This window comes from Mytilus galloprovincialis, chromosome 13 (assembly GCF_965363235.1).
Source record: "Mytilus galloprovincialis chromosome 13, xbMytGall1.hap1.1, whole genome shotgun sequence".
Lineage (NCBI taxonomy): Eukaryota > Metazoa > Mollusca > Bivalvia > Mytilida > Mytilidae > Mytilus > Mytilus galloprovincialis.
In genome coordinates this window covers 51,767,198-51,789,451 of record NC_134850.1, presented here as the reverse complement: position 1 = coordinate 51,789,451, position 22,254 = coordinate 51,767,198, and the positions used below count along the sequence as shown (strand labels likewise).

At 32.4% G+C, this 22,254-nt stretch overlaps 1 protein-coding gene across 1 annotated transcript; it reads left to right on the top strand.

The window, feature by feature from the left end:
* Positions 1–9,653: 9,653 nt before the first annotated feature.
* On the top strand, positions 9,654–20,026 carry LOC143056497 (aplysianin-A-like). Its single transcript, XM_076229572.1, has 7 exons — positions 9,654–9,808; positions 13,246–13,443; positions 14,247–14,439; positions 15,064–15,168; positions 16,360–16,569; positions 18,136–18,250; positions 19,240–20,026. The coding sequence occupies exons 1-7, from the start codon at positions 9,697–9,699 to the stop codon at positions 19,927–19,929; spliced, it is 1,623 nt and encodes a 540-aa protein (XP_076085687.1). The 5' UTR covers positions 9,654–9,696; the 3' UTR covers positions 19,930–20,026.
* The last annotated feature ends 2,228 nt before the right edge of the window (positions 20,027–22,254 follow it).

Sequence of the window (22,254 nt, the reverse complement as noted above, 5' to 3'; positions counted from 1 at the left end):
TTTTTTAGCTCAGTATTTTTGATTGAACAAAAACAAACATATTATAACAAGTTGAAATGAATTATTGAACAATTATTAAGATTTATTAAAGATTATAGTCCAACTTTTTGTATGTCACAAATATCTACAAATAAAATTTAGTACAAACGGCAAATTTTAAGTAATTAATCCCTCCAAAGATTCGGAAGTTGCCACAGTGAGAATAAAATTTGAAGAGATTAACTAAATTATTGCAAAAACAAAACGATTAACGGTGAAAAGACAACGAAGTCTATAAAATATACATCACAAAATAAGGTATATTATGCTTGAATAACTTTTAAACAATGGTTGAACTCGGGTACTTCAGAATGGTGAGCATATCGTATTCCACATGTAACACTTGTCTTGTTGCAATTGGCAAGTACAAATTCAGTGTTGCATTTGGCGATTAAAAAAGGAACTAAAATAATAAACATCATCGGCCTGAGAGTTCTGTCAGTGGTCAGACCAACGAATGGTTGAATCGTGATTGGTGATTGGTGAATGCTGTCACTCGAACGCATACGACTTTAAATTTTGATGCTAATCGTACAATACATACTTAATTGGTATAGATAATAGGTTCTCCGTCGATAATATAAGAATTTTAGAAACCAGTAAACATTCGCGTTAAAAATTTGCATGAAAATGGTGACTATATGTACCTGGAATAGCTCCAAACCAACTTCGAAACATAATATTCTGACAGAGACAGAAAACAATATCTTAAACTGCAGGTCTTTAAAAGATTCAGATGAATTTATTCACGACCCTTTTCTCTGTTCGATTTAGATATATATTGCATAACAAAAACACGAGTTTGTTGGTGGATACCAATCTTTCTTGGCCTCTAGATAGATTGTTTGTGTGGTTGTTCCACGTCTGTCACGGAGAAATAACTAATAGTTCCATCCCTCTACTCGTATAGGAAATATCAGGAAAGAAGGGGAAACAATAAAAACCCACGGCACAGAAGAAGACACTAAACACTGTACAGTGAAACCTGTGTAAACCAAATCTGTTCGGTACTTTAAAAGATTTTGTTCGGTTTTGATCGATGTTCGGTTTTATCATGTTCACAACGCATACAATTTGATATGACGTGCTTTTAAGCATACGTTTGGTTTATACAGGTTTTCGGTTTATGCAGGATCCGGTTTAGCCAGGTTTCACTGTATATCATTATGTTTTAGTAATAAATTATGGAAAAAAGTGCAGATAAATCATCTTCTTACATTCTTATATGATTCTATACAAACAATATCAATCGCCTCTACCGATATCGCGTCCACTTTTTTTCACAAAGAAGTGAGATACAAGATAGAACCTACCTGTAGATTATCGTATAGAATAAAAATTTGATAAATATATTTAATTACAGGAAAATTCTAACGAGAAAATTAGCATGATTAAATAACCGACAATCAATCAAAGACCGCGTTTAGTTTTCTGTAATTAGTTAATACTTCAGTTTCATTATGTATATCTCTTTCATATTCATTTGTTAAAATTTACTGTTTGCAATAGCATGAATTGTTCTATATAATAAGAATGTTCTTATTCCGGGCATACAAACAATGCCGTATTTGGCAAAACCTTTTCAACTTTTGATCTTCAGTGCTGTACAACTTTGTACTTTTTTCACTTTCGATCTTTTATATCTGGGCGTAACTAGTGAGTCTTGTGTGGACAAGACGCGTTTTTGGCGTATTGAATTTTAAACCTGATGCTTTTTGTTATCTATTGGTCATGCTTTTCTTTGTCTAATATGGTCTCCTTTTTGTTTGTATTGTGGTCCTGTAATGTTGTGTTGTCATTTCAATGTTATATTTAACTTTGCCATTAAAGTGCGAGGTTTGGCATGCCATAAAACCAGGTTCAACCCACCACTGTTATTCCCCTTTAAAAGTGTCCTGTACCAAGTCAGGAAGATGGCCATTGTTATAATATTGTTCGTTTCTGTGTGTGTTGCATTTTAACGTTGAGTCGTTTGTGTTTTCTCTTGTTTTTGAGATAAGACGTGGCACGGTGCTTGTCTGTCCCAAATTCATGTGTTTGGTTTTGATGTTATATTTGTTGTTCTCGTGGTGTTTTGTCTGTTGCTTGGACCGTTTCTGTGTGTGTTGTGTCGTTGTTCTCTTGTGTTTAATGCGTTTCCCTCGGTTTTAGTTTGTTACCCCGATTTTGTTTTTTGTCCATGGATTTATGAGTTTTGAACAGCGGTATACTACTGTTGCCTTTATTTACCATATTTAAGCGGTGCAAGATTTAAATTACCATAATACGTCTATAAAGTTAGATCATAAGTTAGAAACTAAGAACAAAAAACAAAACAATTAAAAATTAATCTTTTTAATATATATATATATTAACATGGAGTTATCTGCCCTTGATACATATGGCAGCATGTTTACATCGGCTCCAGTAAAATGTGATTTGCAAATGTTTGCAACTGTTTTTGAGCGGTAAAATTATGGTAAAGTGGTTTAATAAACTTAAATGGCATCAAATCAAGAGCCTGAACAACCAAAGAAAAAGAAAAAACGGATTAGAAGTAAAAACAAAGACGAGCCAATTCCGGGTGCGTTTGATTTGTCCGCCATTTTAAACTCACAACAAACATTTCCATTAAGCAATAATATGAATGGTCAACCTTACATGAACAATAACACAAATTTCCACAACATGTCCATGCCCATGATGTCATCATCTTTTGTAACTTCGCCTACGCAGCAATTCCAAATGGGGGCTCCGTATATGCCCTGCCCCACACCAACGCAAGCGAGCCCACCTCAATGGGCAACCGAACTGTTATCGAAATTTGAAGCTATGTCAGTTAAAATGAACAGTATTGATGAAATAAAAAGTGCAGTTAGCAGTGTTGATTTTAAATTGAGTGAAATGAAAGGTGATATGAAAAAACTATCCAAACGTGTACTTGATGTAGAAACAAGCCAAAACTTCATATCCAAATCATTCGATGAAAATATTAAAGTGCATGAAAAAACAAACAAAAAGATAGAATCTGATATTAAAAAACTTGCAACAGAGTGTGAAGCATTGCGCAATGATATGTCATTTATTAAGCGGGACTCTAAAAACTTGTCCGATTCAAAAGTCAACCTTCAGAAAATTTTCAAAGCAAATGAAAAGCTCAACAATGATCTTGAATCTATCAAGTGTGAATCCATGCGCGATAATTTGCTTTTTCATGGAATAAAGGAAAGTGAAGGGGAAGATTGTGCTCTTATTATTAAAAGTATGTGCGAAAACAACCTTGAAATTGAGGATGAATTAAACATAAAATCTGCCTTTCGTCTTGGTAAAAAAAATGAGGTAGCATTATCGAGTCAAAATGAGGGTCAGGAACGTATACGGCCTATATTGGTGAAATTTAGTGACAGGCAAAAACGTGACAGTGTTCGTAAAAGGAGTTACAAGTTGAAAAGTTCGTCAATTTCTATTACTGATCAATATCCGAAATCTGTTGTGGAAAAGAGGAAATCATTAATTCCCTATCTTAAAAAAGCTGGTGATGCAGATGTGAAAGCAGTGCTTATTAAGGATAAATTGTTTATTGGAGGTGTTTTATATTCAGGTGGCCCACTTGATGTTGCTATTGCAAACGCAAAAAAGGAAAAAATTAAATTTAGTGATTCAGAAAATGTTTTACATAAAAGTCAAAATCATGATGGTGCTGATGTCATGAATGAAAATGGTATGCAAGTATCATAGAAATCGTCGGAAGTTTTAATTAAAAATTTAAAGTGTTTATCTTGGAATATAAATGGTGGTTTTGAAGAAAAAATTAAAGATGAGAAATTTAAGAATTTTATTTGTACTTATGATATTGTGTTTTTATCAGAATGTTGGATCAATAATACATGTAATATTGAAATTGATGATTTTGTGTGTAAATCTATCCCTTTATCTAGAAAAAAGTATAAACAAGGGTGTGGTATGTATGTAATGATAAGAAAAATATTATCACCCTATGTTAAAATAATTGACATTTCATATGAGACATTGATTTGGATAAGGATAGCTAAAGAACTGACTGGATGTGAAAGTGACTATTTAATTGCAAATCTGTATATACCACCACAGAACTCATCCTTTTATAGGATTCATAATTGTGATTTATTTTATGAGCTTGAGTCTCAAATGATACATTACTCAGCTGAATGTCCAAATATTTTTGTTATTGGTGATTTAAATGCTAGAACAGCTAATATGAATGATTATGTACAAAATGATAAATTACATGATAGTATTTTAGATAGGGTTGGTGATCTGTTTACATATGTTGCTGATGAGGCTTTGTCTTGCCGTAATAACCCGGATGCAGGAACCAACGACTATGGAACAAAACTACTTAATTTGTGTAAGAGCAGTGGACTTAGAATTATAAATGGGCGCCACCCTGATGGACTTTCAAATGATTTTACATATAGTGGTCCAAGAGGTATGAGTGTGATCGACTACTTGTTAGCTAAGCCAATTAATATTGAAAAAGTTTTAAAATTTATTACAAGTAATTTTACAACATACAGTGACCATGCTCCCATACATGTTCAATTTAAAACTGACTTTACTATGCAGTGCAATGATATAAATTCAAATTTAATGGATGGTGAAGAATCTCAATTTTTCAAATGGAATAAAGAATTTAGAGACTTATGCTATAATGCCCTACTAGTTAATGCTGATGATTTAAGTTTAACGATAGCTAATATGGACATAGCGTCTCAGGATGGTATGGACTTGTGCATAAATAACTTCACTCAGTGCTTAACAAATGTGACAGCTCCTTTTTTCAAACAAATGCCAAAAGTAAAAGCGAAATTAAAGCGAAATTCCCAAAATCAGAGAGTAAATACTGATAAACCCTGGTTTGACCAGAAGTGTAAAGAGCTATATGCCAATTATTGTAAAAAATTACATACTTTTAATGGTAAAAAAACATTTAATAGTCATATAGATTTGAACAGTGCCAAAAAAGCTTACAAGAAGTATGAATGCAAGCTCAAACGTAGTTACAAACGACAGGAAGGCTATATGTTGTGTAAACTAAAGAAAGACAATCCAAGAAAATTTTATTCATTATTTAGGAAAAATAATCAGAGGAAATGTGATTTAAACATTACTGCATGACTTTTTTGAATATTTCAAAGAACTTGTATCAAGTGCGCCGAATAGCAATAAGAGACCCGAAGTGATTAATAATGAATGTGTTTTTGATGAACTAGATGCAGATATTACTGCGGATGAGATTATAAAGGCAATTTATGAACTTAAAATGGACAAAAGCCATGGTCCAGACTGTTTGCTGAATGAATTTTTCATTGAATACAAGGATTTTATTATACCACATTTATGTACTATTTTTAACGCCGTATTGATTAGTGGATATTTCCCGTCATCGTGGTCAGATGCCATCCTGGTACCAATTTTCAAATCTGGTGATGCTAATGATGCAGCAAACTATCGTGGCATAAGCCTTGTCAGCAATCTAGGTAAACTTTTCACCACAATACTCAATAAAAGATTGTTAAATTGGGCAACTGTCAATGATATATTATCTGATGCACAGTTTGGTTTTCGAAACGGTTATAGTACAGTTGATGCTGTTTTTTGTTTATACTCTGTTATTCAAAATACACTCTGTAAAAATAAAAGATTATATTGTTGCTTTGTAGACTACTTGAAAGCTTTTGACTCAATTGATCGCTTATGTTTATGGTACAAAATTTCCAGATTAGGTATTCGGGGAAGACTATTAACTGTTTTAAAATCTATGTATAATAATGTTAGAACCTGTATTAGATTCAATGGGCTAAACTCTGATTACTTTTGTAACAACCTTGGTTTAATGCAAGGGGAAGTTCTTTCTCCAATTTTATTTTCGTTCTATGTGAATGATTTTGAAAATGAATTTATTGCTAATGGCAACTGTGCCTTAGAGTTTCAAGATATAACATTATTTTTGTTAATGTATGCTGATGACATGATTTTGATGTCTGAAACAGTAGAAGGTTTACAGGAAATGTTAAATACTTTGTCAATTTACACAGAAAAATGGGGCTTGTCTGTTAATACAAAAAAAAACAAAAATTGTTGTTTTCAGGAAGGGTGGAATTGTACGGCCTAATGAGACATGGGTCTATAACGGTCAAACAATGGATATTGTGGAACAATTTTGTTATTTAGGTGTATTAATACCGTATAATTGTAAATTTCTTAAAACACAGAAATATTGTGCAGAACAAGGTAGAAAAGCTATGTTCAGTATGAGAAGAACTACATCATCATTATGTTTAAATGTATTTACAATGCTTAGTCTTTTTGATACTTATGTTAGTAGCATATTAATGTATGGGTGTGAAATATGGGGAGTACACAAATCTCCTATGATAGAAAAGGTCCATTTGGACTACTGCAAAATGTTATTAAGTGTCAAAAGAACGACCCCAAATGTGATGGTCTATTTTGAATTAGGTAGATTTCCACTGCAGTATGAGCGTAATTATAGAATACTTAAATTTTGGTTCAAAATTTTAATTAGTGACAATTGTATATTAAGGTCTTGTTATAAAGAACTTGTGTTAAATTGTTCAAAATGTATGAATTGGGCAACATATGTTAAAAGATTGATATATAGTCTTGGTATGAATAATTTGTGGGATAATCAATGGTTGTTAAATGTAGACAGCTCATATTTACCTTTGATAAGACAGCGTTTGTTTGATCAAGCTAACCAAGAGTTACAATTTTTATTAGATTCTTCTTCAAAGTGTAGATTATATAAGTATGTTGTAACAAATGTAGTTTTGCAATTTTATTTACAGAAATGCATTCCTGTACTTTTTCGTAAATGTATAACAAGGATTCGTTTGTCTTCACATAACCTTTGTATTGAAACTGGACGTTATGTTGGTACTAATAGAAATGAAAGAAATTGTATTTTTTGTGATTTAGGAGTAATAGAGGATGAATTTCATTTTATCCTTCAATGTAGTAGATATACTGATTTGCGAAAAAAATATATAAAAAAATATTACTGGTCTAGGCCATCAACTTTTAAATTAATAGAATTATTGTCAGGTGAAAACACAAAACAGCTTTGTAACTTGGGAAAGTTTTTACATTTCTCTTTTAAATTAAGAAACAGTTTATTGTAATAAAAGATATTTTGTATTGATGAAACTTCTGACGTCACCTATTGTTTATTATACATATTGTTTATATTGTTTGTAATATGCCATATGTATACACTGTACATGTATATGATTATACTGATGAGCCGTAAGGCTCAAAGTTAATAAAGAATTTGAAAATTTGAACTTCATTTCCTTCTTATCGAAGATTTGCAAGTATTAAACAATGTTTATACAATAAAAATATTTACAGATTGATCAAGACATTAGAGTGATTGAATGATTAAAATGTCACATATTAATTAGAATGATTAATCAGTTCAAAGTCACTTTAAAGTAAATGATTATATCACTGAAGGTAAGTTAAATGTTATAAAAAACGCTTCACATTTGTTGAACATGTGTAATACAAGTTTTTGAGAAATAAATACTGTTATCATTATCCAGATCATATTCCGTATAACACGACAAAAGTGTTGCTGTGAATGTGGATCATGATAGATTGTCTAGATACACACTGAACACAGTCGGATTAATACTTATTAAGTCCTCCCAAAGCTTCGCTCTTAAGTCTGATAAACGATCGCACATACACATGATATGTTCAATAATGTCATAGAAAAACTTGTCTACATTTTTCGCATAAGAGAGGCGACTCTTCAGTTCGGATGACAGAACATAGGTCAACAATATATTTAGCTACTTCTCTGAAGTTAGGATTAGTTTAAGCAATAACCCAAGCTCTGTGTGGTACCATGTGTTTGTGAATTGTACGGAAAATTTCAAAGACACTGTAAACTGATATTCTTTGTTGCCATCTGTTGTTTTCAGAATTCGCCATTGAAATGGAAATATATATCTGTTTCATACAGCCTTACTTGGGAAGCTGCCTGATTTCATGAAATTTTCAACAAAGTATATCAAATCATATTTAACGGCTATTCTGATTAACTCTGGTACAAAACCATCTTGCTTTTTATCACATTTGTTTCTAAATTCTAAAAGTCGTAGTAATAGTATACGTTTTGGTAGCAAGTTTATGTCCAATGACATAATCTTCCGAAAATTGTAACTTACACTTGTCAATATAGCACTCCACAGGAAGCCACAGGAACCGAGTAGGCTTGTGCACTTGTCGGATCGTGTTCGTGCAGGAAGCCCTTGAATTATTTTACATATATATTTGTCAGAACGTTCTAACATTGTTAACTCAGTCTTTAAAAGACCATACCAAAGCGCACAAAGCGCACAAGTAAATAGTGCGGATTTCATTACAGAAAACGCAGTTGCACGCAAAATTCGGCATGCATTTAAAGTTCTTGACATGCTCTTAAATTCGGCATTTAATATAGTTCCAACATGCTTGGTTGATGCTACTACTGAAATGTCCGCTCCGTAAAGTTTCAATGGTGCTGTCAGTGGTCAGACCAACGAATGGTTGAATCGTGATTGGACAATGCTGTCACTCACTTTTAATTTTGATGTTAATCGTACAATACATACTTAATTGGGATAGATAATACTATTAGGTTCTCCGTCGATAATATAAGAATTTTAGAAACCAGTAAACATTCGCGTTAAAAACTTTCATGAAAAGGAAAAAATTGTAGCTTAACTACAAATGGTGACTATATGTTTTTGGAATCGCTCCAATGCCAAACCAACGTCGAAACATAATATTCTGACAGAGACAGAAAACAATACTTAAAACTGCAGGTCTTTAAAAGATTCAGATGAATTTATTCACGACCCTTAACTCTTTGTTCGATTTAGATATATATTGCATAACAAAAACACCAGTTTGTTGGTGGAGACCAATCTTTCGTAAAGGAAATATCAGGAAAGAAGCGGGAAACAATAGTTACCCACGCCACCGAAAAAGAAACTAAACACTGTATATCATTTTGTTTTAGGAATAAATAATGGAGAAATAGTGCAGATAAATCATCTTCTAAACATTCTTCACATATGATTCTATACAAACAACATCTATCGCCTCTACCGTCGTCGCGTCCTCGGTTTTTTTTCACAAAGAAGTTAGATATAAGCATGATAAGATACAAACTACTTTTAGATTATCGTATAGAACAAAAACTTTATGAATATTTTTAACTACAGGGAAATCCATTTATAAATATATATAGAGAGAGAATATTAACATGATTAAGTAACCGTCATTCCAAAGACCTTGTTACCATATTAAAGCATAACCATAATTAAGCGGTGCTAGATTTAAATTACCATAATACGTCTATAAAGTTAGATCAAAAGTTAGAAACTAAGTACAAAACAAAAAAAAAAAACGCTTAATCTTTTAATAGGATCTGGATGAGAAATTTACTAAACAATTATAAATAAACTTTAATTCTAGGTAAATAGTAACATTATGTCCTGTTAATGTCCTCCAGTACGTAAGACTTGTTAGATGCACACGTGATCAAGAAAAAAAATACTTGAATAGCATATTTATAATTAATAATGTTTATAAAAATTCTTGTTTTTCACTTTTAGACTACATATGTACATGAATTACAACATGTACAATATGTCTGCTTGGATAACTGTTTTTATAATTGGCTTCATATTTGTTGTGATGATAGAGGCTAAATATAAACGACGTCCGTATAAGTGTAAGTTTATTTCATATCTTAGTTAAGTATATATCGTAGATTGAAAAATGATAATTATGTGTGGCAATCTGTCTAAGAATCGGGCAGTGGTGAAATCGAGGCAAACTAAAACCCACTAAAATTGACATTAATTTATATTCAAAGTGTATAATGATGCACGCATATAACAATGGTTTCTTTTCCTGTTGTGGTAATTCAAGATCTAATTTGGTTGAAATGCACTGGAAATTAACCATTAAGGGCATCTAACTCCTTAATTTGTTATCATTCTAACCAAAAGTTATCTACAGATTTCTAGAATTACCAGACACTCAGAAACAAGAGACCTTACCCTTTTTAGGGTAACTTCCCAGAAAGATGATAAACCACTGTCGATGTTGTTGGGTTTTTTTTTTGTCTTGTTTTGATTTTTTACTAAATTGCCTGATTCTTACAAAGGCTGGCACTGAAAAAACAATTTATTTTATATTGTACATACATAAGAACATTCCTTTCATCTTAAAATTATTTGTATATACAATATTTGAGTTAATAAAAGACAACCGTTGGGCGAGGCATATATATATGATACTTATATAATGATAACAAAGAGCTTGTAATTCAGTGGTTAATGTTGGTTGCATGTTGCAGGTTATATTCTGTTTGATGTACATAAGTAGTTGGTTTCTCGTTTTTAATTATTTAATTTTTTCACTTTGCTGCCTTTCGTAGCTTACTATATTCGATATTGATTTTGTTCATTGTTAAAGGCTTTACAGTTCTTTATACGGTGGGTCGAAACTATACACCCCGTCATTGTGTTATTGTGCTACAATGTCTGGTATATTGTTTTGTATTCTTTTTGTTAGTGTTCGTTGTCTATATGCCTTTATAGTTAGGCTTTTTTGATATATTTGTGTGTTTTTTAGTGATTAAGATTATCAGCGTTTTGCATTTTGCGCCGATTTTTGTCCTTCATTTGCGCCGATTGTGTACAGGTAAATTAAAGGTTAAATGTTATTTTTTATTTTTCATTATAAACCTCTTCCGTTATCCAGTTGAACTAATGTTATGATACAATGAATTATAAATGTTTTCTGACCGAGTATTCAAATGCTATACATCTGATATATTCCTTTCAAGTATTTTCATCTCTTCTACTACTTGTTGTACTTGTAAATAGCTAAGTCTATTTTGTTCTTGCTTGTGTACACCGTCGGTCATTTCAAGAGTTCTTATTTTGACATAAGTAGGAAGAATACTCATACATAATGTCACACATGAAGGGAAGTAATGGTAGCCCGAAAATGCCGATAGCAGTTTACCAGTGTCACTTGATTTATCCTTATACTCTGTGCTTATCCCAACATAATTGATTTTTCTCCACTAGTTCTGAACCATATGAAACCGACAACAATCTATTGCCGGGGGACATCAGTTATGTTATAAAAGACAATTTATGATATGTGTACAACTGTTTAACGGAAGAGCTCGAAGTTTATAATGATAAATAAGAAAAAATAAAATTCACCTGTTAATTACCTGTACACCATCGGCGTAAATAAAAGTTCGAAAACTTTTAAAATCGGCGCAAATGTCTTACGTCCTTAATTATAACACAATGTTGACTGCTGTATCCCTATTTCTGACATTTTGACTTATAATGTCTGTTTGTTTTGTGCACATATCGTTGTCCAAAATAATGAAATTTTAAACAACTGTCATACATGCGAGAGGTTTAGCTATACTTTTTGGATAATGTGAATATTACCAAATGCCTTTTCTAGAGGAACATGCGCGACAAAATGTATCCCTTCATGTACAAAAAAAGTTGGTTCATGTACAAAAAAATGAGAAAATTCGAAAGTCTTTTCTAGATTATGTTTGTGTTGACCTGTATTCGTCATTTTATAACGAAAACAGAAATTACCTAAAAAATATTTAACTAAAAAATATGTAGCTACACACTGTGTTGTGACCCTAATCTCAAATAGACACGAAAACAAACAAACCGTATCCAATCTTAAAACAAGATGATTTGCACCAACATTTGAAAAAATATTTTTGGTACTATTTTTAAGAAAAGATACAAAAAGATTCGATTATATTCATTTCCAATCTTTAGACAGACGAAACGATTATGATGGCAACGACTACAACTCATTGATAACCTGGACAATTTACGGAAGTGAAAACACATAATTATTTAAACCCGTCCCTAAATATTACCGTCAACAAATGTAATTCATCATATATGTATGTGTGTCTCATAATAGTGTGTTGTATATCTTGTTTACTTAGATTAAGTCACGTCGTTTGTAAATATTTTATGCATTATGTTTTTGTCCTAGTTTCATGTGTTGTGCATTTTAAAATATATATTCCATACAAATCGTAAAGCTGTTTAAAAAAGTCAAATCACAAAAAACTGAACTGCGAGGAATATTCAAAATAGAAAGTCCCTAATCAAATAGCAAAATCAAAAGCACAAACTCATCAAACGACTGGATAACAGCTGTCATATTCCTAACTTGGTATAGATATTTTCTAAAGTAGAAAATGATGGATAACACTTGGTTTTAAAGCTAGTTAAACCTCTCACTTATATGACAGTTGCTTCAAATATAGGGAGGGAAGTCTGTACTACAAGTCTGTTCTACAACTACCACACCGTACAACAACTTTATCGGAAGTTACAGCATGGAAAGTTTTGAGTTGCCCCAAAAAGGGTTCCCCATTGATTAAAAAACCCTAACAGAAACAGGCACAAATTCTTTCCATTTAATCACTGTTGTAAACAATAGTCACCAGCAAACAAACAAAAATTTCAGATTATCTATCATATAGACGACTGAAACCATGCATTTTCTCTATTTTTTCGCAATGTACCAAAATTAAGTTCAATCAAATTGCGTATTGATTTTTCATGCAATGACCATTTAGCAGAAGTTAAACTGAGAAAAACGATGGTTAATATCTATAGTCACTGTTTACAGGAAAATATCCATAACCCCATCATCAAACCATTTTTACAGACCAAAGTCAATTTTTTATGGCACAGCTGTAATGAAAACCGACATGATAAGACAGAAAGTTATATTTCGGGACATTTTGCATTGAGGCAATCAAATGAATTAATTAAGGATATCATTATAGTATTTTTACTAAATTTTTTCCTTCAATTAATGTGGTACCTAACCCTGCAGGGAGATAACTCTGTACAAATCAGCTAAACGTTTTAATCACGTTGTATTGTTATGGAAATATTAAGTTTCTCAGTGATCTAAATAAGTATTGGTCAAACTTCAAACCAATGCATATATTCTGATAAAGTGGTTGGTCAAATGTTTTGAAATTTTGAAATTTTTGTGAAAATTTTATGAAAATAAAACGAGCCAACTTAATATTAGTCAAGGTGTTAGGTACCACCTTAATAGTATTATCTGTTATATTTAAAGCGAGGTCATGTGATGATGTAGCTATAATAGGAGCCGGTATAGCTGGAACATACGCTGGATGGAGATTGAGAAAACTAAATAAACAAATTACTGTGTACGAATACTCTAACAGAGTAGGAGGGAGATGTTACACCATGAAATTTCCAGATATTCCTGACATTAATGTTGAGCTCGGCGCAATGCGATTCACTGCTTCATGTAAGTTGATAAAGATGTAACGGTGTTTTGTTTTAAGAATAAGGCAAATAGATCATATCCTAGTGAATAGACAAGAATTATAATTCTATTTTAGATATCAGTCTCTACAATATGAAAAGCACAATTCATATTTTCGTGAACAATTTATTTTTGATAACCTAAATTTTTCATTTCTGTTATAAGTAGGAACATTTATAAATTTTGAAATACTAATTCTACAAAGTACGCAAACTAAGGAATTATACATCACTTGCAGAGCTGTGTAAAAATAGACCATTATACTACACATGAAATGTTACGTGTATAAGAAATGACAATTCAGACATAGAGACAACACGTTTTTTAATTTCATTACATTTTCTGAGAAAAGGTATCATAGGACGGCAGAACCAGCGGATGGACAGAAATGAACTAATATACTCTCTCCATTGGAGGGGAAATAAAAAGAAAAAGAGAGATAAAAAAATAACTGCTGAGGGATGGGAAATTGTTGTGATAGTTTTAAAATGTTGTCTATATATTTGAATTGTTATGATTGATACAATTTGTTTAGCATGGTTACAAGTATAACTGAAATTCGTCGTTTCAGAATCTACTGCATCTTGGGTAATATTTTAAAGTGTACACCAAAACGTCGTGATTGGTTTAAAATGTCATAAACATTGAAAATTGAACCAATGACGTGACGTTATTTTCATTTTGGGCTACGACCAATGAAATTACCCATGGTTCCTCAGATTCTGAAACGGCCAGAAATAAATCGGTAGCTCCGCACACTTGCACTTCACTATTAATATTTTCAGCACATAAGCTACTGTCTGATACCATACGAGAGCTAGGACTTCCGGTACAAAAATTCGTTTTAGGTGGTGGAGCATCAGGAGATACTACTGTACACGTACGTGGAACACATCTACGATACAAAGATTTAGGGGGTACCAGTACGCCTTACAATCTACTTCCGAATGAACAGAAACCAGTTAGTCAACTTAAATGGTACATTATACATAATTGTTTACAATAATTAGATCTGTAAACCTGAAAACATTTCTGGTTTACAGATCTACAGATAACATTTCTGAACCACATTTTAATAGTTATCAAAGGTACCAGGATTATGATTTAGTACGCCAGACGCGCATTTCGTCTACATAAGACTCATCAGTGACGCTAATATCAAAATATTTATAAAGCCAAACAAGTACAAAGTTGAAGAGCATTGAGGATCCAAAATTCCAAAAAGATGTGCCAAATACGACTAAGGCAATCTTTGCCTGGGATAAGAAAATCATGAGTTTTTCGAAACATTCAAAGAATTGTAAACAGGAAATTTATAAAAATGACCACATTAACCTCTTTGTTATCGACAGTTGACAAGGTGTGGACCAAAATACGAATTCTGTGTTTCACAAACAGGGGCTACGACTTGCAAAAAGGATTTGTTTTAACTATTATCATGCATTAACGGTTTCGTCAAAAGGGTACAATAGTTTACCTACAAATATTTTTTTTCTTTGAAACTGACATCACGTATTATTATACTCATTTATACATTTATAACTTTGATGATAAAAATGGTAGGTATTTTTTAAAATGAAATCTGTTGTCATTTAATTTCAGGGAAATGTTTAAGAATTATACCGATGTACTGACGACCACTGTTCCTGAAGATGATAAACAATTTCAAATTAAAGATGTTGATGGACTACAAATGTACAAGCAGAGGTAATTTCTATTTTTTAGTTGTTTTCCTCATATCAATCTATTTAATTGATTTTGTTTTCGATGGTACATAAAACTAAAAGAATGAGATTGAATACTGAATAATTCAAAAGTGTAAAGATCAAAGTAATTTAAGCATGGATTTTGTGAATTGAAAATTGTACATATACATATATCTGACTAACAGAATATACGAATATGTGATATACATCAATGAAATAGCAACCTAACAACACAACCGTCTACGATCCAGAGGTCGGCATAAATCTCCAACAGTTACTTATTGTGTATTATATTTTTAATTTTCAATAATGTTGGTAATAGATAAATATATTATACTTGCACATTTTGGAGACTCTGGACAATTTAGAGTGTGACAAATTATAATGACACCGATATATTGTTAAAAACTGTGTGTTGCCGTTTCGAGTCTGCTGACATATTACGCACAACTTATTTAACCTCCGTGTAGAAAAAAATATATCTATAATGAAAAAGAATAAGGATAAGAATCAACTTCACAATCTTGTCAAAAAATCTTTACTATTCTTATTTTAAGACAAGAACTTATGGATGGGTGTAAATTATAATGGCGACCACATTTAGTAAATAAACTCATCATATATACCAGGATTAAATTTTGTATTTACGCCAGACGCGAGTGACGAGCATTGGGGACTAAAATTCCTATAAGTGTTGCCAAATAGAGTTACGGTGATCTATTCCTGAGGTATAAAAGATGTAGTATTTCAAAAAAATCAAAATTTTTGTAAACTGTTTATTTATAAGTATGACCATATCAATGATAATTCATGTCAGCACAGAAGTGATACCGTCGGGGAATTAAAACTCCATCATCGGTGGCATGGACCCAGTGGTTGTAAATAAATTCATCATAGAAACCAGGATTAAAGTTTGTTTTAACGCCATGGCCAGACGCGCATTTAATGGTATCTTCTTCATTTGAATAAAGACACTACGAGACAAGAATACTAAAATTTTATCCAAAAAGACTCTGCCATTGTAGAGAAAACAGAAGACCTTTTCGTGTTCTCTTGTAATCTTCAGTTCAAATGACACATGTATTTGGTTAAGGTGAAAATACGTATGAAAACGGGAACGGGTCTGTGCATCTCAATGACAATCGATAAAAAATATTATTATACTCATTTCATTTTCTCTTTTTTTTTGCAGTATCAATTCGTTGTATCATAAATTCCTTAGTCCAGAAGCACAGAGTTATATCAGAGACACATCATCTTTCTTAGATTTAGGCGTTAGTGCATCGGCAGAGGTACTTACGTCTCCACCTTCTCAAGAAGAGGATGAAGTTTCAACAGTTACAACAGGATTTGGTTCTATACCTGAAAAGCTACTTGAAACATTTCTTCGGGCGAGTCGAAAGTGAGTAAAAAAAAGGGAAATGATAGGAAGGACAACTAAAATACACAAATGAACTTATAACCGACGACCCCATGGTCAAGTATGAAAAGTATGAAAATAAATCTGTCCGAAAATCACCAAGCAATACGAACCCAATCCACATTTTTGAGTGAACTATGATGCTCCGGAAACGGAAAAATGTATCCTCAGTCAGTTTAGATTTAGTTGTTTGAGGTCTGAATGTTTCATTCCAGTTATTGTGCGTTTGTATTATTAAATATTTTTGGTAGACTACCTTCATATAATTTGTTTATGCAAGTCTTTACGAATTTACCAGTTGGTGATACTTCTTAAGGAAGTACACCACTAATTCATGGTCCCATTGCTTTCTATGTTAAATTCCTCCGTTTCAAGCAGGCCCACCTTTTTTGTTTTTAGTTCAAATAAAGTGACAACCATTGCATTTCAAAGCAACAATTTATGGTGTCTTGTACTGAAAAAAATCTACATACCTTTAATGGCATATAAGAAAGAACTGGTTCCCGGAACTTTGGATGTACCAAAACAGGTACTTCAGATCTGACAAACAGACAAAATGTACCCTCTTTTTAAAATTTGGTGCAGTTTTTTTAATATTCAAAATTAAAAGTCCAAAGTGTTCTTCAATGATCACCAGTCCTTCAGCTTTCATTTGATACCAAAAATACCTAAATATTCTACATATTTTGAAAGTTACACTCATGCGTAGGAATTATTTTGTGTTAAATATGTACTACTTTCTGGTATGTGCTTTCTGGCCGGGCCCGAATAAGGGGTATTACACCTTAAAGTATTAGTTAAAACAAAAAAAAATGCTTAACTTTCGCATTTTATTATTTCACACATATTTATTCCTCCATTTAACTGTATAGACAAACATTGTGTTTTTAAAATAATAACTCGGGCCTCGGTGGCCGATTGGTCTAAGAAGTTCAACTTATGGAACACTAGCTTTTCAACACTGTAAGATCGAAAAAAGTAAAATCACAAAAATACTGAACTTAGATGAAAATCAATTACGAAAGTCCATAATCACATTGCAAAATCAAATAACAAAACCCATCAAAAACGAAGGGACAAGACCTGTCATATTCCTGACTTAGTACAGGCATTTTCAAATGTAGAACCCAGCATGTGCAGGTGTGCTCGGCCGAAGGTGGCTTTGTACTCCGACTTTCTCCATCAATAAAAGTTAATCGCCTTGTAATAGGAAATAGCATGGAAAGTAGTGTTAAAAAATCATCAATAAAAATAACCAAATATAAAATAAAATATTGCATAATTTCGGAAGACAATATCACTTAGCAAGATAACTGATAACTGCCATGCAGCGAACAATCATAAAACATGAGCGACCACGGAGATTCAATTTTAATTAGATTGACGAAACTTTGCTTCGAGATAAGAAGTAAAAAGACAAAGAATAATCAAAAAAGAAATACGCAAAAAGATAAACATGCACAAAACAATCTTTAAAATCTCAAAACTTCAAAATGCAATGCAACTAAACTGAATTAAATATTTAATTGTTATATATTTAAACGACAGGCACGATACGAGGCTTAATCACCATTTGAAAGCAATTAAGAAAATGAGAAATGGTAATTACAATTTGTACTTTGAACCGACGATTACCATAAATGGACGAACTAGTATTATAAAGGTAATTGATTTTTAAAATTAGATCTATATAACATTTTATTAAGATGGGTATGGGTAAGTAATGTAACTATATAACTAAGGCTTTACTCAACGGGTTTGTAGTACTTACACGAGAAACAAGACGGGTGCCACATGGTTACTCTACCGGTACACTTAAGATCACCCCAGTTTTTGATAGGGTTCATGTAACTTATTCTAGTTTTCTATGTTGTGTTTTGTGTACTATTATTTTACTTATCGTCGTTTGTGGTATTTTTTACATGGTATGTCGTTACGAGTATGAATTCCCATCAGTATTTTTCGACCCTCTTTTATAAATGTACGAGACAATAATTACTGGCAAATGCATTCGATGAGTGCGTTCATTCGGTTTTTAGATTATTGTTTATAAGTGTATTAATTCCTTAAACGTTTTGCCTTCTTCCACTGATATTTTGTACAAATAGAAAATGAACAAACTGCAATTTAATAACTTTCCTTTTGAACAGATATCAGCATGAACATAAGTTGACTATCTTTGTCAATTTATATAAATAAACTCATCATAGATACAAGGATTGGAATTAATTATAACGCCAGACGCGCGTTTCGTCTACAAAAGACTCATCAGTGACGCTCAAATAAAAAATATTAAAAAATCCAAATAACGTACGAAGTTGAAGAGCATAGAAGACCAATAATTCCTAAAAGTTTGCCAAATACAGCTAATGTAATCTATTCCTGAGGTAGAAAACATAATTCAGAGAGCTCTGTTTGGTGCATGGACAAGGTTGAGGGATGTTTATATGTTTTATATTGAAAAAAATCGTGTGACGTGACGTAATACAGGCTAGGGCTTTGATAAAGACTTTCACAACGTGACTGATATCAACACGGATGGCTGATACAGAACCATTGCCATTGGTTGATTATTTATACACTATTCTTGTATTTATCACAAAATATATAATGAATATGAAAAAAACAATCTAATATATGTTTTGTTTACAGATCAAACCTTTAATGAAGAAGTGTGCAAAAAAAGTTATCCTTGCAGTCAATAGATTATCACTTGAAAGCCTGAACTGGAAGGGTTTGCATCAACCTCATATCAGAGAATACATTACCAAAGCGGTAAAAGATGTCAGCGCTGGGAAATTTTTTCTAGCTTACAATTTTCCTTGGTGGAGAAAATCTCCAGTTTACTCCAATTATGCTATATCAGATACCCCATTGAAGCAAACTTACGATTTCGGAACATCAAGAGCTAATCCTACACAATCCATATTACTACCCATGTACAACGATGGTAACATACCATACTGGAATGAACTAATTGAAAGGGAGCACGGTAATATAGACAACAGTGATGCGGTCTTCTCCGTTGGGAAAGAAATTGTCAAAGTTACACAGAAGTATTTATCTTCCATATATCGACTTCCACTCACAGACATTCCACCACCAATAAATGGAATTATTAGTTATTGGCAGAATTATCCATATGGTGGGGCATGGCAGCTATGGATGCCGGGATATATATGGCCGGAAGTTGAAAGACAAATGACTAAACCGTCAAAGAAAGATGATGTTTTTATTGCTGTAAATGCTTTCAGTTCTCGTTCTTTGTCATACGACTCTAACTCAGCATTACAAGTAGTGGAGCTCGTTATGCCCTACTTCGGTTTAAAAAGTAAAGAGTAAAAAGTTGTTGACTATAGATTTATTTCTAAAATCTCTAAGTGCACTTTCCCTTCTTCACCTCGGCATCTTAAAAATAAAACTTGTCTTTTTCAAATGTCTCATTATGAAGTATTATCTTTTCACCAGAAATTATACTTCATGGGTAGATTAATTTACAATAAGTAAATGAGCTCAAACTGAATTTTTCGAAATACTGAGGATTTTCTTATCCTAGACCTAGGCATAAATTACCTTAGCCGTATTTGGCAATTTGTTTTGGAATTTTTTGTACTTGTTTGGCTTTATAACTTTTGTGATCTGAGATTCACTGATGAGTCTTATTAAGACAAAACGCGCGTCTGGTGTATTAAAATATTAGCCTGGTACCTTTGATAACTATTGGATCCAAAATTTTCTTCCGAACCAATTGTTATAAAAGTTCAATATATGTGATCAAATTGCAATGTTATAATAGATTTATTAATTGTTGATTGCTTGAGGTCAATAGAAAAAAATCATGCATAGTCAGGGCGACCCTTTTTAAATTTTCTTTTCTTCAACAACATTTACACATCTGCTGTTCTTCTCTTGTTAAGCATTCTAGTGAAAAGTCCCTGTTTGTTAATACCAGAACCCCAAGGTTGTTGTTGTCTTTTAAACATCACTATATTAAAATTAAAAACCAATTGTTCAGAGAACAATTGAAAGTCTTTCCACACCAAAGAAATTTTCATAAGATAGTTTCTTCATACTGATGCGATAAATAATGGTTTAATTATATTAATGAGTGATATATGGGAGATAATATGCTACTTCCGGAGAAATGAATGTCACTTCCGGTCTCATATGAGAGCGTTTTCACACTGATTCCAAAAATATATAGTTTCTATATACTTTTATATGTAGAATGGGAGATAATTGGCCACTTCCGGTTTATTGGAAGTCATTTTTAGTCTTCAGTAATCAGTTTATGTATCTGTATGACAAAATATGTGGATTTTGAGTACTTTTATATGAAAAAATTGCAAAAAAGGCTACTTCCGGTTTGCTCAAGGTCACTTCCGGTAGTCATTTTTCAAGGTCATTTGTCACCTAACCTTTTGTAAAAGGTCAAATGCCTTTATAATGAACTAGTTGAAGTTATAGTCAAATAACCTCATATCAAGACATTTCAGGGGCACCAACTCCTAAAAGATGACATTAAGTTGTATAAGACTAAATGTAGCATATCTTCATTACAATAAAGCAGACATTTTGCACTTGTTCTTTTATATGTATCTTTCAAAGTGTCGGAGAAAATGCAAAAACAAGCAAAAGTCACAATTGAGAACTTGACCTTGACTTTTGACCTTGACCTCATTTTCTAAGTTAGGACCTATGGGCCTCAAATAAAAACATTCCAGGGTTATACGGTTAACTATTTATGAGATAAAAAAACATACCGACAAATTTATTTTGTAAAGGTAGATAACTCCTATAAAATGTCATCGAATCGCTTCGATCCAAATTAGCCAAAAATTCTTGAGGATGTAACGAACAATTTGTAAAAGGAATTTTGTCGCTATCTTTTTTAGTTACGAAGGAGATGCACACAGATGAAAAACAGTGAATAGGGAGATAACTCTTACAAAGAAAATGGTTCGCCTTAGCAGGGTAAAATTGAAAAGCGCATAAACTGTACGATACCATATGAGAAACATCAAAGCGACATATTGCGAAACAAACATTTATCGCAAGAACAAAATTTGGCGGAAAAAAAAAAATAATAATAATTAAAATGTCAATTGTTCTTGAACAATTGAGAGGTCTTTCCTTTTATAATGTTAAATATATGTTCAAATAGACGTAGAATGTATTGAAAAGCTTTAAAACACACTGAAAATCCTTTAAATAAGGTCAAAAACACATAATTCGCTATTTGGGACATGACCTTGACCTTTGACCTTTTGACCTTTGTCAAGGTCATTAGTCCCCAATGTCATTGCTGAAGACCCCATGGGTCTAGGACCTTTGGTTATGTAGTAAAAGCTGATTTTGTCTTTTCAGAAACCTAAATCAGGGGTTATGCCCCTTACAGAAAGGTCAAATCTCTTCGGTCAAAATGTAACAAAGTTGCGCATAAATGACCCAAACATTTTCCACTATTCAAAACTTCTGTAAGTATAAGGGTTTCTGAGATTATCCCATAACAAGGTGTTAGGTCAAAGGTCAAGGTCAACATACAAATTTGACCTTGAGGTATTTTTCAAAGATACATGAATTGATGATGATTGGTGAAGATCCTAGGTGTCTACGACTTACGGTTTCTGAGTTTTGGTGGTCAACCGACACCGGTTAATTTTCAGA

Bases quoted from the DNA above. Each gene is read 5' to 3' on its own strand.
- LOC143056497 (XM_076229572.1), top strand. From the start codon at position 9,697: ATGTACATGAATTACAACATGTACAATATGTCTGCTTGGATAACTGTT. The intron at 9,809-13,245 runs GTAAGTTTATTT...TTATATTTAAAG, and splicing joins TAAACGACGTCCGTATAAGT to CGAGGTCATGTGATGATGTA. The intron at 18,251-19,239 runs GTAATTGATTTT...TTTTGTTTACAG, and splicing joins GACGAACTAGTATTATAAAG to ATCAAACCTTTAATGAAGAA.